The sequence below is a fragment of the Bufo bufo genome, chromosome 4 (assembly GCF_905171765.1).
Source record: "Bufo bufo chromosome 4, aBufBuf1.1, whole genome shotgun sequence".
Taxonomy (NCBI): Eukaryota; Metazoa; Chordata; class Amphibia; order Anura; family Bufonidae; genus Bufo; species Bufo bufo.
Genome location: NC_053392.1, coordinates 600,874,293 through 600,892,303, shown reverse-complemented (window position 1 = coordinate 600,892,303; position 18,011 = coordinate 600,874,293). Strand labels below are relative to the sequence as shown.

At 40.6% G+C, this 18,011-nt stretch overlaps 1 protein-coding gene across 1 annotated transcript in view; it reads left to right on the top strand.

The window, feature by feature from the left end:
* The window catches only part of LOC120999335 (oocyte zinc finger protein XlCOF7.1-like), a 49,428-nt gene extending 32,497 nt beyond the window's left edge, over positions 1-16,931 (top strand). The window contains exons 7-8 of the mRNA XM_040430203.1: positions 3,964-4,051; positions 16,826-16,931. Of these exons, the coding sequence (XP_040286137.1) occupies positions 3,964-4,051; positions 16,826-16,931 (194 nt within the window). The remainder of the gene's footprint in view (positions 1-3,963; positions 4,052-16,825) is intronic.
* Positions 16,932-18,011: the final 1,080 nt, after the last annotated feature.

The following is an 18,011-nucleotide window of genomic DNA, read 5'->3' as shown; positions in this document are numbered from 1 at the left end:
AGATTATGTTAATGATAAAATGTAGTTCTGCATTATACAATAATACACAGGTATTATAAAAATATGCAGATTTATTGGTTACAAGATTATAAACATATATAAGTAAATAAACACAATGATACATGCAAATGAATATATATAGCGTTAATATAAAGCATTACAAGCTTAACAATACATGTGAGTGGAAATAACTTGTCACATTATACACAAGCTATTATTAGGTTAGGATATCAAAATATGAACAGAAGTTATATATATTACTTCTGTTCAGAGAAAACCTCATGATCTCAAGATGGGCCTGTCTAATCCTAGACATCAATATAGAATGCTAAATACATTCTGCCCCCCTAACCAACTACACATCACATGACTTCAGGCATGGGCAAATCCATTCAAGGATATAACTTAGAAGAGATAACTGTATCCTTCCGCCCCATCCTGGACTATTTTCAAATATATAACTTTGGTAAGACTATTAAGACAAATAACAGGGATCTAGGATCTTGCTAGACCATATCTTAAATGGAAGGACTTGAAATAAGTCCTTCCTGTGGGAATCCATCCCTTAGCTTGGCGAAGAATGTTCTATTAATATATATATATATATATATATATATATATATATATATATATATGCAATTATTTAATGCTTTGCTAGATTATGAGTCTAGATTCTTCTGCAGGTAGAATGAAGCCTCACAATATCCTAAGACTACATCTCAATATGGAGATAATCAATTAATTTAATTATTTATTTATTCGCCAATCTAGATGGTATAATTTCACCCACACTATCAAATTAGTCTTAATAAAATGAAATATCATTTTCTGTGTCTCTTACCAAGTCCTAGTAGGAATCTCACTTCTGCTCCTAGGAAAGCTGGGTAGTCCATCATAGCACATCTCATTCTGGCTTTCATCTAGATAGACCTCCACTTCTCCTCTCCTCTCTCTCTTTTTTTCTCTTTCTTTCTGCCTCCTGTGTATGGCTTATGATCCCAAACTTATCAGTTAGACACACCTTCCTGGTTTGGATCTTTCCAATCATTGTCGGATGGGCGTGACCATTGATAAAAATGTGACATCCTAACCTTACCCATAATGCACTTTTGCTACTGTTGTAATGTCACCTACTGATACCTAGGTGGCACTGCTGTATAAGCTATCTGCATCATAGCATAAAGGGTTAACTTATGTAAGTCTGAATATACATTTTGACCTTAGAAGCTTTAATTCAAAGCTATAGGGATTAATTCTGACACTTGTAGCAATTAGAGACAGACCTCTAGGCGTCTCTTTTGAATGTTTCTCACACTTAATTTATGGCTCGTAAATGGCTTGTTTTCTCACAGAGATATCAGTACCTCCTCTGTCATACCAAAGATGTGATTAATTGTTACAAAACACACATCTTCACAGACACTCTTCTTGAGACAGATATTCCCCTAATGAGAAATATATATATAATATACTGGATACATGTCTTCGTAACATATAACAATATAATATAAACAAATATATATATGTCCTACTGATTGTCTTATGCTAAGGACTAACTAAGGCTCATTAAATGAATACATACATATTATATATTTTGCTTCATTAATAAATGCCTAATTGTATAGGTAATTATCACCAGCTGCACAGAGCTTATCTTTACCTCCCGTCATAAATTTAAAAGTAGACAAGGAGAGGCCTCTTCTCAGACTGGTACATTCATGAGAAAAATAACACTGAAGTAGAAACCTTTGTGTGACCTTAATTTGGCCTACTCAAGACATACAAAATTGTAACTATAGTCGAGCATGGCTCTTAGAGGCAATGAACATCCATTTTGACAATAATGAATTAGATTTGAATGCATTTACCTATGAAAAGGCACAACAGTGTATGGCAGCGTCAGGTGGGCCCTGTGTATGGCAGCGTCAGGTGGGCCCTGTGTATGGCGGCAGTGGTCTTATGTTTAGTGTATGATGTTGGATAAATGTGAAATTGTCTACATTTATTTCTGCATGAGAGACTAGCAATGGTTTCCCTTCAGAAATATCAGCCTCATAACGTTAGGTGGGCCTATGCATTTTCTCCTCAAAATTGTTAAATGGAGTATTTTTACTCTTCTGGAAAAAATTTAGTGCGACCTCTGGGTATGAGCTATTATAGAGAAACGGTCAACTACCACCCAGATGACTGTGCAACTCTTAGAGGTGGAAGATCAGTGATAAAGTCGTTTCCTATATATTGCCAAGGGACTTCAGGTACAGGCTGAGGAAGGAGGAAACTGGGTGGTTTTAACTTAGAAGACTTATTTTGCGTGCATAGGTTACAATAGGAGACAAAGTCTTGAATATCTTTAACGAAGGACCACCAGTAATGACGAGCAATGAATTTTTGAGTTCCCTGAACTCCATGAGGACTGGCAGTCTTTGGGGCATGTCCCCATAGAAGGACTTTAATACATTGGGCTTCAGGAACAAAAATCTTACCTGTGGGTACTTCAGACAGTTTGACAGGCGCCACCAAAATGCTTTTGGAAGGATCAGTTATGTGTTGTGGATTGTCCTCAACATCAGAAACATCAAAGGACCTGTAAAGAGCATCGGCTTTAATGTTCTTATCTGCCGAACGGAAATTAAGCTGAAAGTTAAAACGTGCAAAGAAAAGTGACCATCAAGTTTGTCTGGGATTGAGCCTCTGAGCAGTCTGAATATAAGTCAAATTTTTATGGTCAGTGAAGGCTATCACATGATGAAGAGCTGAAGAATGGGTGAGACAGGGTGAGACAGTTCCTGCTCAGAATGTGGCAGAAGGCCCAGGCCTAACAGCCTCTCTCTAGGTTTGCAATGCTTCTGCATGTTGCAAGCTGCGCATTTAGATCCAAAATCTGGGCTTCCATGCAAATGTATTGACCCTCAAAGGGCTCTTTAAGACTTGCATACATTGCACAAGACACACACTTAGAAGCATTGTCCATGGAGCACAGGTTTAAATTGGGATTAACAGTAAGGAAAAAGAAAACCTATGATTTGAAATTTAAACCCCTGACTGTTGTAATTGGGGAACTTGCTAGAACAGGGATCAACAACCTTCGGCACTCCAGCTGTGGTGAAACTACAACTCCCAGCATGCAAACATGCTCGGCTGTTCTAATATTTCCCATAGAAGTGAATAGAGCATTCTGGGAGTTATAGTTTCAGAACATCTGGAGTGCCGGAGGTTGCTGATCCTTGTGCTAGAATCAAGCAAACAATGCACAAATAAAATCAAACTTTTGGTTTTTATGTCCTTGTGTTGAACTATGGCCTAGTGTTAAGCTATGCACTTATCTGTGATTTTGCTTCACTCAGCAACCTTCGCTGCACTCGCAAACCGTGCTTGCAGTTTCTGTGGCAATTAGGGGAAGTGATTTAACACCAGATAGTTGGTGTTTTTTTTTTTGTTTTTTTTAACCTTTGCTGAAAATTTTAGTCACACACCATACATACAAACAATGCAAACACAGGCCATGAGTAGGGCCATTTTTGTTTGTTGCCAGATCTGGGTGAACAGAATGAATGGAGGATGGCCGCGCATGCACAGTGTGCCCTCCAGCACTTTGTGGGCAAGTCCCACCTCTGAGATCCTAGCGATATGCCCTCCAGTGTTCAAGCTAGGAATAACCCTTTAAATGTGACTGTATGGTATTCGTCACAGACCTCTGCTCAATGTATACATCCTGGGTGTATATATGTTAAATAGAGCTCATAAATGTGATCTGAACAGAGCATTATATGTTCAGTATATGCCGGTATTATTTATATGTATGTGGTATATGTCCAATAATATATTTACAACATCTGTGAGACAGAAGGTGGGCTTTCAGCTTCAATGTATGGATTTTTTTTATATAGAAATGTTAGAAAATATTAATACAATCTTAAGGTTCTATTATTTAAAAATGATAAAAATTGGATTTATTCTTAGCAGATGACTTTACCAGGAGCTCAGAGAAACATGTGATATCATCAGATTTCAGAACAGATGATTGTAGTGTCACGGAAGATAAACATGAAAAGTATGCCATTATCCCAGATGTACCCTTGGTGTTTGACACAAAAGATCTATCATCTGATCCTTTGGATGGATTTCAATCTTTTGATTTTTCACAGACTGTTAAGCAAATTAAAAGTCACAGAAGAAATGTTCAACATCAAGGAACTCACACAAGAAAGAAGACTTTTTCATGCTCAGAATGTGGGAAATGTTTTAACCGTAATTCACGTCTTATTGTACATGAGAGAATTCACACAGGGGAGAAGCCATTTTCATGCTCAGAATGTGGGAAATGTCTTAACTATAAATCAGATCTGGTTAAACATCACAGAATTCACACAGGGGAGAAACCATTTTCATGCTCAGAATGTGGGAAATGTTTTAACCATAAATCACATCTTAATATACATGAGAGAATTCACACAGGGTTGAAGCCATTTTCATGCTCAGAATGTGGGAGACGGTTTAACTATAAATTAGATCTTGTTAAACATCAGACAGTTCATACAGGGGAGAAGCCATTTTCATGTTCAATATGTGAAAAACGTTTCAACCAAAAATCAGATCTTGTCATACATGAGAGAATTCACACAGGGATGAAGCCATTTCCATGCTTAGAATGTGAAAAACGGTTTAACTATAAATCACATCTTGTTATTCATCAGAAAATGCACACAGGGGAGCAGCCATATTCATGCTCAGAATGTGAAAAACATTTTAATCATAAATCACAACTTGTTAGACATCAGAGAAGTCACACAGGGGAGAAGCCATTTTCATGCTCAACTTGTGAAAAATGTTTTAGCCATAAATCACAACTTGTTATACATGAGAGAATTCACACAGGGGAGAAGCCATTTTTTTGTTTAGAATGTGGGAAATCTTTCACAAAGAAAGCAGGTCTTGTTGCACATCACAGAATTCACACAGGGGAGAAGCCATTTTCATGCTCTGAATGTGGGAAATGTTTTACAGTTTATCCCAGTCTAGTTAAACATCAGAGAATTCACACAGGGGAGAAGCCATTTTCTTGTTTAGAATGTGGGAAATTTTTCACTAACAAAACAAGTCTTGTTGTACATCACAGAATTCACACAGGGGAGAAGCCATTTTCATGCTCAGAATGTGGGAAATGTTTTAATCAGAAATCAGATCTAGTTAAACATCAGAAAATTCACACAGGGAAGAAGCCATTTTAATGTTCAGAATTTGGTGAACGTGTTAATCAAAAAGCAGATCTTGTTAGACACAGGATAATTTACACAGGTAAAACCTGTTTTAGTGTTCAGAATGTGGAAAATGTAATAGAATTAAATCAAGTCTTATCAAATATCAGAGAATTCCCACAAGGATGAAGCCATTTTCATGTTCAAGATGTTAGCTCTAATTGTACATCAGTGAAATTATAAAGCAGGGATGCTCAACCTGCGGCCCTCCACCTGTTGCAAAACGACAACTCCCAGCATGCTCGGACAGCTTACAGTTATCGTTCTACAGCAGAGCATGGTGGGAGTTATAGTTTTACAAAAGCTGAAGGGCCGCAGGTTGAGCATCACTGTTAGGCTACATGCACACGACCGTATGTGTTTTGCAGTTTGCTACTTAAAAGTATATCATTTGTTGATCCAGATCTGCAGTTATCATCAAGTATTGAGGACATCCACACCATAATGAACATATTTCCAAATGTTATAGATGTCAAAGACATGGACAAACTGCTTAGCAGTGTTTGTCACTAATCAAAGATCCTGTGACTGGACTTTATCAACATGGCATGCTTTCCAAGTTGGTAAAAGTTCTTCTCCTTTTCCCCACAGCAATGCTTCATGTAAGAGGTTGTTAAGCATTATTCAAAATATCCTTACAGATCAGCAGGGCACTTTAGGAAAATATTCTCACATACAACAGCCAGGCCCAAATGTGCATGAGAGCGTAACTTCTGTCAGGAACACTAGCCAGCAAAATTCATATTTCTTCTATGGCTCCTTGTCACAAGTGGTAGCCTTCCTCACAGCTGCTTAAAAAGGCCAATTCCGCTATATCAGTTGCTTTATCCAGCAGAAGAATTTCTACAACAGGTCTTCAAGAAGAATCCAGTAGTGCAGCTGGGCCTAGCAGGGAAGAAAGCCAAAGTGTTATTACTGAGTCCATAGCTGAACCGACGTGTACAGAATCCTCAGGTGTACAAGGAACCGAAGCAGGTCTTTCAAGTGGATAAGTTATCAGCAAGGAAGGGGCATCTTTTCCTGCCAAGAGACCAGCACCTTTGCTTACTTAGTTTGCCTCTGTGGTATCAAGAAAGGGTTCCAGTAGTTCAGATGCAAAGAGAAAGGGGGTCATTTATGATGCTGTAAATACACCTATATTAGGCGCAGATTGCAGCGCAACGGTCAGTTGTGCAATCTGCGACATCTCCCCGCTCACGCCAGGTCTAAAAAAGTGGGTGTAACGTGGGCGCCTGTTTCAGGCTTAGAAAAAGGTCCAAATGTAAGACCGCTTGCATTTAGAACTGGCGGAGGATCCGATGCAGTTATGAAGACGCCAACGCCTAACTGTACCAACACGTGTTCTACCATCAATCTAGTGGCAATACTAGTTGCAACTCTGTCAGGTCATCTCACATATTTAATTTACTTTTTTCTTCTTCAAACCATATATATCAGTGATTGAGAACAACATATTAGGGCTAAATCTGTTTATTATATCCACACACAGAGTTCAGTTCCAATTTTTTTCTTTGGGAGGGGGCTTTTAAATTTAATGCAAATAGGTGATCAGTACACCAATACACAGGCTAGGGTAACGATTTACCTGTGTGTGTTAACTCGATATCAAGGGTCAGGCCTCAATCGTTCATTTCCCTATATTCAGTTTCCACACGGTTGGAATTATATTTTATGGGGACTTGTTCAATTTAATTAAATCAGCATATATATACAAGATGTAGGAAGGCGCAAGGGTCCGTCGTTGACGGAAGGTATGTGTCACCGAGGTTTCTGGCCTTGGTGAAGTAAGAGCCGGTATCTTCAGGTGTCAGCTGCAGCTAATGCTGATTGACACTATACTATTTTAGTATGGCTGTATAGCTTATCCGGGACGGCTCTTACTGGGAGTAGGCAAAATGCCGGGTAGGTGACTTTTCCCCACGTTCCAGGCCGGGTCTTGACTGGCCTATTAAAGCTGAGACCTGTGTGTTGGGAGTGCAGGCCATCTAAAGCCTGCATTTGGACTGCTGGAGGCAGAACCGCCAACAAGGTGATGTGTTTTTTTTTATGCACAAAATTTCTACTCTGTGTGAACAAACACCAACCTTGCAAAGAGTGTTTTTGTTAGACCTTATGTGTGAATAAACACGGACATTTGAATTACAAACTTGTATTTTGCCTCTGTACTGCACCCGCTTATCCAAACTACCAGAGAGAATCCCCACAGTGATTACTACAGCAAAATACACGGTAGGGCTTCAATTTACCTGTGAGTGTTAATATGAAATTGAGCTTCAAGCCTCAATCGTCCTTTTCGGTAAATTCTATTTCCACACAGTTGGAATTATATTTTTGAGGGGGATTGTTCAATTTAATTAACCCAGCATATATACGTTATTACTACAGCAAAACACAGGGTAGAGCAGCAATCTACCTGTGAGTGTTAATGTGAAATTGAGCGTCAGGCCAGGCACTTAATCATTTATTTACGTTCATTTATTTCTCCACACAGTTGGAATTTTTTATTTTTTTTGGGGACTTGTTCAATTTAATTAAACCAGCATATAGGTGATCAGTACACCAATACACAGGCCAGCACAAAAGCATCTATGAGTGATAACGAATTTAAAGAGGACCTTTCACCGATTCTTACCCTATGAACTAACTATACAGATAGGTAGAGCGGCACCCGGGGATCTCACTGCACTTACTATTATCCCCGGGCGCCGCTCCGTTCTGCCGCTATGCCCTCCGGTATCTCCGCTCACTAAGTTATAGTAGGCGGAGATACCAGTCCCTAAGTTATGGTAGGCGGAGTCTGCCCTAGCGCTGGCCAATCGCAGCGCAGAGCTCACAGCCTGGGAGGTTATTTTCTCCCAGGCTGTGAGCTCTGCAGTGCGATTGGCCAGCGCTAGGGCAGACTCCGCCTACCATAACTTAGGGAACGGAGATACCGGAGGGCATAGCAGGAGAACGGAGCGGCGCCCGGGGATAATAGTAAGTGCAGAGAGATCCCCGGGTGCCGCTCTACCTATCTGTATAGTTAGTTCATAGGGTAAGAATCGGTGAAAGGTCCTCTTTAAGTGTAAATCCATTTCCCTTAATTTCTGTGTTCATGCGTTTCCAATAAAAAAAAAAATTCACTGTTGAATATAATCAAACCAGCATCCTGATTACACACACTAATAGACAGGGTAGCACACAAAAGTATCTGGGAGTGATAACGGATTTAGGCTTAAATCAGTTTCCCTTTATTTCTGTCTTCACATGCTTTCAATGTTGTTTGATTATATTCAAAGCAGCATATATACGTGATTACTACACCAATACATAGGGTAGTGCACAACATCTGAGAGGCCGAAAATGTCAGGGATATGGAAGGGTTCCAGACCCAGAGAGGTCCAAAGCCAAAATGTGGGTAGTAGCAGCACCAACTATCCGGCCAGAAATAGTAGATATCTGCAGTTGTTCCTGCTGGATTTGAAAAGGCGCTGTCACGGTACCTTCTGTGACAGAGGTTAGAAGATCAGAGAGACTGACTGCATGAGAGGTTAACTGACAGTCTCTTGATTCTCAGTGTTGTGATTTGGTAATGACAACACCTCTTTTCAGGTGCAGCTGGCAGGTCATTACTGCTTCCCTATTTAGTTTGGTTTCACACTTCATACCATGCGGTTAATATTTTCTACTTGGATTTGGAGGAGTTGTACTGCTCTTTGTATTTGGTTGTTCCCTTGTGCTTGTTGTTACTAGGCCTCAGGGAGATGCTGGTTCGTTCATCTGGGAAGGAACCAGTAGTCTCATTCCCTTTCACTACCTCTAGGGTATCTCAGGGCTCCTAGGGTTTAGGTTCCGGCGTATGTATTTTCCCACCTTCAGGGTCTATACATACTGACAGGAGTCAGGGCCAGATCTAGGGGTTTCCTAGGAGGTGACCTTTCCCTTCTCCCTAACCTTGAGGCCTAGTTCTTTGTCCTCTCCTTTCTGGTGTCCCTCCTCTCCCCATTATTCGTGACAGGCGCAACATCATAGTTTAGAAGAAAGACAATGAGATTGTGGATTGGATAGCTCACTTCTCCTCTCAGTTGCAGCAGGATGATGTGGAGCTGACTTGAGAGTCCAACACTGTGCCGTGGAACCAGGAGTCACAGTGTGACTCCTCCTCCTTTCAGCGTCAAAGAGGGCTTTCTTGCAGCCCCAAAGAAGGCTTTCAGTGGAGTTGTCTCCGTCTTCACTGTCCTTTCCTAGTGGGGCGCCTTCCTTCTTCCTAAGAAGTGTCAAGAAAGCACCATGCCCTACGGCATATTGACAAGACACAACTTGTGTGAGAGCAGTTAGTGTTTGTACTGCCCTGAGGAGGAGGACGCTACAGACCCCAAGCATAGCCATGTTGGTGGTGGTAGTAGTGTTACCTTTAGCTGCTGTATTGGCGTTGGGGCAGCGACAATGCCGGTTGCAGCAGAGCAGGTGAGGAGGGCCAAAGAACCCACCACCATGATATCCCACAGTCTGATAGAAGCGAAAGGGAAGGGGAGGACAACTGTGGCCTACTACTACTACCCACATTTAGGCTCTGGGAGGACAAGGCCTGGTTCTGGGTCTTTCGTTTGGAACTCTTCCAAAAAAATTTGGACTAATGTACAAAGTATAGAACGGTTTGCAAGTCTGTTTTTTGGAACTTAACCCTTAGAGGACCCTGAGATTTACTATTTTTGGGTTTTCGTTTTTTCACTCCCCGCCTTCCCATAGTCCTCTAGCAACTTTTTTATTTTTCCGTTCACATAGCTTTATGAGGGTTTATTTTTGTGGGACAAGTTGTACATTCTAATGGCGCCATTTACTGTTGCATACCATGTAGTGGGAAGCGGAAAATAAATTCCAAATGGTGTAGAATTGGGAAAAAATTATATTCTGACAAAGTTTTTTTTACACTGTACACTAAGCAGTAAAATTGACCTGTTATATTTATTCTCCAGGTCAGTACGGTTACAATGATACCACACTTGTATAATTTTTCTTGCGTTTTATAACTGAAAAAAAATTAAAACCTTTGAGAAAAAAAAAAAAGATCACCCTATAACTTTTATGTAGTTACGTGTACAGGGCTGGGTAAGGGCTAATTTTTTGCGTTGTGATCTGTACTTTTCAGTGATACCAATTTTAAGTGTGTGCGACTTTTTGACCATTTTTTATAAAAACATTATTGGGGAGTTGAAGTGACAAAAAAATTGCAAATTGGATAAGCATTTTCACACGCGGTGATACCCATGATGTTTATTTTTTTTATTGGTATTTTTATTTTAACCCCTTAAGGACTCTATTTCACCTTAAGGACTTGGCCATTTTTTGCAAATCTGACTAGTGTCACTTTAAAACGCTTTTACTTACCCAGGCCGTTCTGAGATTGTTTTTTCGTCACATATTGTACTTCATGACACTGCTAAAATTGGGTCAAAAAAGTTAATTTTTTTGCATAAAAAAATACCAAATTTACCAAAAATTGTGAAAATGTTTCAAATTTCCAAGTTTCAATTTCTCTACTTCTATAATACATAGTAATACCTCCAAAAATAGTTATTACATTACATTCCCCATATGTCTACTTCATGTTTGGATCATTTTGGGAATGATATTTTAGTTTTTGGGGATGTTACAAGGCTTAGAAGTTTAGAAGCAAATCTTGAAATTTTAAAAAAAAATTCAAAAACCCAATTTTTAGGGACCAGTTCAGGTCTGAAGTCACTTTGCGAGGCTTACATAATAGAAACCACCCAAATATGACCCCATTCTATAAACTACACCCCTCAAGGTATTCAAAACTGATTTTACAAACTTTGTTAACCCTTTAGGTGTTCCACAAGAATTAATGGAAAATAGAGATACAATTTCAAAATTTCATTTTAATAATTTTTTTCCAGTTACAAAGCAAGGGTTAACAGCCAAACAAAACTCAATATTTATGGCCCTGATTCTGTAGTTTACAGAAACACCCCATATGTGGTCGTAAATCGCTGTACGGGCACAAGGCAGGGCGCAGAAGGAAAGGAATGCCATACGGTTTTTGGAAGGCAGGTTTTGCTGGACTGTTTTTTTTGACACCATGTCCCATTTAAAGCCCCCCTGATGCACCCCTAGAGTAGAAACTCCTTAAAAGTGACCCCATCTAAGAAACTACACCCCTCAAGGTATTAAAAACAGATTTTACAAACGTCGTTAACCCTTTAGGTGTTCCACAAGAGTTATTGGGAAATGGAGAAGAAATTTCCGAATTTAAATTTTTGGGCAAATTTTCAATTTTACTCCATTTTTCCCAGTAACAAAGCAAGGGTTAACAGCCAAACAAAACTCAATATTTATGGCCCTGATTCTATAGTTTACAGAAACACCCCATATGTGGTCGTAAACAGCTGTACGGGCACACGGCAGGGCGCAGAAGGAAAGGAATGCCATACGGTTTTTGGAAGGTAGATTTTGCTGGACTGGTTTTTTTGACACCATGTCCCATTTGAAGCCCCCCTGATGCACCCCTAGAGTAGAAACTCCAAAAAAGTGGCCCCATTTTAGAAACTACGGGATAGGGTGGCAGTATTGTTGGTACTAGTTTAGAGTACATATGATTTTTGGTTGCTCTATATTACACTTTCTGTGAGGCAACATAACAAGAAATAGCTGTTTTGGCACCGTTTTTATTTTTTGTTATTTACAACATTGATCTGACAGGTTAGATCATGTGATATTTTTATAGACCAGGTTGTCACAGATGCGGCGATACCTAATATGTATACTTTTTTTTATTTATGTAAGTTTTACACAATGATTTCATTTTTGAAGCAAAAAAATCATGTTTTAGTGTTTCCATAGTCTGAGAGTCATAATTTTTTTTTAGTTTTTGGGCGATTACCTTGGGTAGGGTATGATTTCTGTGGGATGAGATGACGGTTTTATTGGCACTATTTTGGGGTGCGTGTGACTTTTTGATTGCTTGCTATTACTTTTTTGTGATGTAAGGTGACAAAAAATAGTTTATTTAGCACAGTTTTTATTTTTTATGGTGTTCATCTGAGAGGTTAGGTCATGTGATATTTTTATAGAGCCAGTCGATACGAACGCGGCGATACCAAATATGTATACTTTTTTTTTATTTATGCAAGTTTTACACAATAACAGCTTTTTTCAAACAAAAAAATGATGTTTTAGTGTCTCCATATTCTAAGCCATAGTTTTTTTATTTTTTGGGTGATTGTCTCAGGTAGGGGCTCATTTTTTGTGGGATGAGGTGACGGTTAGATTGGTACTATTTTGGTGGGCAAATGCCTTTTTGATCGCTTGCTGTTGTACTTTTTGTAATGTTAGGTGACACGGTGTTCATCTGAGTGGTTAGGTCATGTGATATGTTTATAGAGCCGATCGATACGGACGCGGCGATACCTAATATGTATACTTTTTTTTTTTTTCCCCTATTTTTTATCAATTTTTTTTAACTTTATTTGGGGAAAATGACGTTTATTTTTACTTGAAACTTTTAATTTTTTTGGGGGAAAACTTTTTTTTAACTTTATTTTTTGTCTTACTTTGGGGCTTGAACTTTGGGGGGTATATTCCTTTACAATGCATTCCAATACTTCCGTATTGGAATGTATTGGCTGTATGAGTAATACTGTGTGTATTACTCATACAGCTTCCGGGGCTGGATCTCACAGGCTCTTCACCGGAAGGCAGCGCGATGCCTTCCTTAGACATCGTGCTGCCTTCCATGCCATCGGGTCCCCCCCACAGCCGCATGGGGACCCGATGGCACCTCCGCACAGCCGCCGCAACCGCAGGTAAAGCCGCAAACCGCAGGTCTGAATTGAACTGCCGATATGGGGGGGGGGGTCACATACCCCCCCGGCGTTGTGACAGGATGCCCGCTGAATGATTTCAGCGGGCATCCTGTTCCGATTAACCCCCGCCGCGCCGCAATTGCGGTTTAAACCCATGACGTACCGGTACGTCATGGATCCTTAAGGACTCGGGAAACATGCCGTACCGGTACGTCATGCGTCTCTAATGGGTTAAGGAAGGGGGGGGGGGGGGGGTTTGAACTTTTATATTTTTTTATTTTTTTTATATTTGTAAAAACTTTTCTTTACTTTTTTTTCCACTTTTTTTAAGTCAACCTGAATGACTATAAAATTTTGAGGAACAAGTGCAGACCCATTCATTTTCAATGGGGCTGCAAAACATGTGGAGAGCACGCTGTGTGCTGTCGATATCCGCACTTCCGTTCCGCCGCCCAGCAAAAAAATAGAACATTTGACCACGGCATCTGGAGAGGAAAATGTATGCGATCAGCCTTATGGCTGATTGCATACATGTGCCGCGGGTCTCTGCTATTTAAAATAGCAGAAACCCAGCGGCTATGGCGCCCGCTACACGTGCGAGCTGGCGCCATGTTTAGGGACCTGACTTCCACCATAAATGTATAGCGGAGGTCCTGAAGGGGTTAAAAGGGGTAGTATCACTTCAGCAAATAGCATTTATTATGTGAAGAAAGTTAATACAAGGCACTTACTGATCTATTGTTATTATCCATATTGCTTCCTTTGCTGGCCTGATTAATTTTTCCATCACATTATACACTTCATGTTTCCAAGGTTACAAGCCCCCCCCCACCCCCACCCCCCCAGAACTGAACCCCATGTTTTTTTTTACAGTATAAATCAATTTCTGAACTGCGGTTCATCTGAGCCAATACATTCTAATACTGTACAGAGCGCTTGCTCCATGCAGTATTGAAACGACATTTTATGCAAATCGACTTCGGATGAAACATCCAAATTCGCTCATCCCTAATCAAAACTTGTTAAACATGAAAGAATTCACACAGGAGAGATCCCATTTTCATGTTCAGAATGTGAAAAATGTTTTACCCATAAATCAAATCCTGCCATACATGACAGAAGTCATACAGGGGAGAAGCCATTTTCTTGTTTAGAATGTGGGAAACATTTTAACTATAAATCAAATCTTATTACGCATGAGAAAATTCACACAGGGTAGAAGCCATATGCATATTCATGTTCAGAATGTGACAAATCACAACTTGTTCAACATAATAGAACTCACACAGAGGAGAAACCATTTTCATGTTCAGAATGTGGAAAGCGTTTTACCGTAAATCAAATCTTGTTACACATGAGAAAAAGGAGAAGCCATATGCAAATTCATGTTCATTTTGGTTAGGGTTTTTACTAGGAGGTGTCCATCTTCCTTCCCTAGTTCTCAGGCCTGATTCCTTGTTCCCCCTTCCCTCCTATGCTCGGTGTGGTGTTTCCCTCCCACACCGAATCGTGACAAAAGTATTTAGGTACCCTAGGCAGAGCAGGCAAATTGAACCAACCCCCCCTTCCCCCGAATGAATTTACACTGATGACCCAACTTTCTGATGTCTCCATGCATTTCAGTTGTTCAGTTTCCTTTTTTTTTCTCCATTTGGTCCAGACCATCGTGCGCAGAAATTTTTGGCCAGGGGAGTACCACACCCTCTGCTATTTAGGAAGACACCAGGATTAATAAATGTCACATGGTAGATTGGGGGGGGGGGCCCTGAAGATTTGGATACACCTCTGTCTTCACTCATTACTTTTGCCGTCCATCCTCACCCTCTTTAGCAAAGAAACCCCCCATCCAGTTGCCCCTTTAACATGCTCATCCTGTAGCTTCCACCAATACTGTGCCCTCTGCTGCCCTGTATGCCCACATTACTTTACCTAAAGTGCTTTCTTCTGCCCCCCAATTACTGTACTGCCAAAATAAAAGAGCCAAAGGACACGGCTAAAGAACTAGAAAATAATGAGACCCAAAAGCTAACTTTAGGCATCAAACTCCAGACCACTCCCCAAAATGAATACAGGCCCCAGATTATCTCTGCATTCATACAATCCCCAGATAAGACCCCACATTTATACAGACTACAAATTCATACAGAACCCAGGATCATGTGGCCCCCCTATAAGTTTTTTTTTTCCACAGACAAATTGCTCCCCCCCAAATAGTCAAGTCTATCACACATCATAGAATTCACACAGGGTGAAGCCATTTGGTGCTATCAAATACATCCCCAACAAGATATCCCCACTGGAAGTCCGTGTGCCAATATCCGGAAACTTATATATAAATTGGAGCGCTCCAACACAGAAAGAAAAGGTCCGGAAGATCAGCCACCTAAATCGATCAGTACAAGTCCACCTCTCGTGATTATACACTCCGGTCACATGACCAGATTCGAGATGTTGGTCTAATGATCGAGAGGCAGCAGTGGCGCATGAGCTAAGTGGGACGCCGAGCACTTGGATCGCGGGAAATACAAAAGATACCGTGAGTAAAAACCGATCATTTGGATCGTGGGAAACACGAAAGTCACCGTGAGTAAAAACCAGAAACTTTTTGTGTTTAAATCGAACATTTTCTGAATACTGGAGAACGATCTATCGAACGTGTAAATCGGATAGCTTCCGAATATTGGAGAACGATCTATCATACGATTCTTTTGCTACATTACTTATAAGAAAATAAACCTAACATAAGGTTAAAGGAGACTAATACAGATACAATAAATCTATTGTTTGGACAAATTACATTATAACCTTGGGTCTGTGCAGGACACTTTTGCTATTTCCCACCTAGGATTTATGGTCCCCCCCCCCCCTTTTTTGGAAGTGTGTTTGGACTTTTTATTTGATTTTTTTAGACCTTTTTAGGCATTATTTTAACCATTTTGTTGCTGCAGCAATTATTAAGGATCAACTATTGAGTCTCACTATATGTTTGTAATCTATGCGATATATTAAATATTTAGATTGTATTTTATGTGATATATTAAATATTGTGAATCACTCAGATAATACTGCCACGATTGATATTTATTCCATACGAGGAGTGCCAGTCTCAAACTACATTATGAAGCCATTTCATGTTCAGGATGTCAGCTCTAATTGCACATCAGAGAACTTAGAGGAAAAATATTTTCTTGTTCACAATGTGGGAACTGTTTTATCCACACATCACATCCTCTTCAACATTAATCCTGCTTTCACACCTGAGCGTTTCTGAGACGCGCGTTTTTCGCACGTTTTTATGCACGTTTTTTTCAATAGTAAACGCGCGTTTGACGCGCGTTTGTGTGATTGACTGCAGTGTTGTCCAATGAGCAAATATCCCTGTCTATATGAAGTTTGGCCAATCATAGGGCATTGTAGGTGTGAAATTCCATGTGTGTTGGTAGAGTGTGTGGTTTTGAGCAATGGAATGCTATAGACGGCGACGTGTTGCGGCACTTGTTGCAGCTATCGAGCTGGAACGCTTGAGGAGAAGGCGGGACAGCAGGCAACGTTTCTAGGTCCATCCTGTGATTGCCGATAGACAGGAGAGGGGCCAGTTCTGGGCACTGTATGCGAACCTCTGTGCCCATGAGGACAAGTTTTTTGACTACACCAGGATGTCCATCCAGAGGTTAGTACGTATACGTGGTTGCAATGTATTTTCAATGATTAAGCAAAGTGTTTTGTGCTTTTTGTATTGTTAACCATGAACATTTTATTGTTTCACAGCTTTGACGAGCTCCTGGTGCTGTTGTCCCCTCATTTGCAGCGTCAGGACACCTTCATGCGGGACTGCATACCACCAGTGGAAAGACTGGTCATTACTTTGCGGTAAGTAGCCTATTATTGTGGCCATTTAAACCATTTGCAGTGTGTTGTGGCAGGATCAGAGTTTCGCCGTGTTTCTCTTGTTGTTTGTGACGTATGAGTGTTTGTGCGGGGGGTATGTGATGTGTATGTTGTCAACGTGTGGCATAGATATCCCATACATGCATCATGTATCCACATTTGCCCATGTTTTACCCCTCTCTTTCAAAAAATAGTCCAAACATTAGCTTAAATATTTTTATCTTTGGTGAATGTAGTAACATCATACATTTCCAAATAAAATGCGTTAAATCTGTTTAACAAACAAAGGTGCAACTTTTTTTAAAATAACATAAAAATATTAGGAAACTTTTCCTATATCTGTGACCTTTTGGGCTCCAAAAACCTTGAGCCTGAGAATTTCCCTCTTATAATTTTCAAAGGGTTTCATATTGCGGCCCTGAAAACTCCGCCTCAGGATCCACCCGTGTCTCTCTGGCTCCGCGAGACTGATTGGCGGGTGGCATTTCAGTGGTGGTGGTGGTGGAGGTGCTTGGGCCCGTGTTAGTAGAGGGATATGGGTATGATGTGTGTTGTGTCTGCCATGTGTCAAGAGGCTGTTGTATGTTACTTTGTGTGTATGTGTGTGCTGGGTATGTGTGATGGTGTTGTTGTGCATGTTGGGGATGTAGTGGCCCATATTGTGCCCCATATTGGGGGAAATATTGTGGCCCATATCGTGGCCCATATTGTGCTGGCTGCTGTGGGGCCTGGTGTGGGGCCTGCAGTGGGGCACTGATCGAAGTTGGGATTTCATAAGGGATGCAATACTTATCAATAGTCTTAGACACCTCATCCCTTACTTTTGTGACCAGATGTCTGGGCACATGTAGCATTTTCTCCTCTAGACTGAGGAGAAAATGGGCATCACTGGAAAGTTTTGGCACAGGATGTGCCAGGGCATCCAGGCAGCCTATTAGCCTGTCCTCATGCCTCTCTGTTCTCCTCCTTTTATGTCGGGGCTGCCGACTTGCCTCTGGGACGGCTGGGACAGTCTGCATGGGGCTCACCAAACTCGGAGTGAGTGGGGGGCCTGGAGGACTCATTG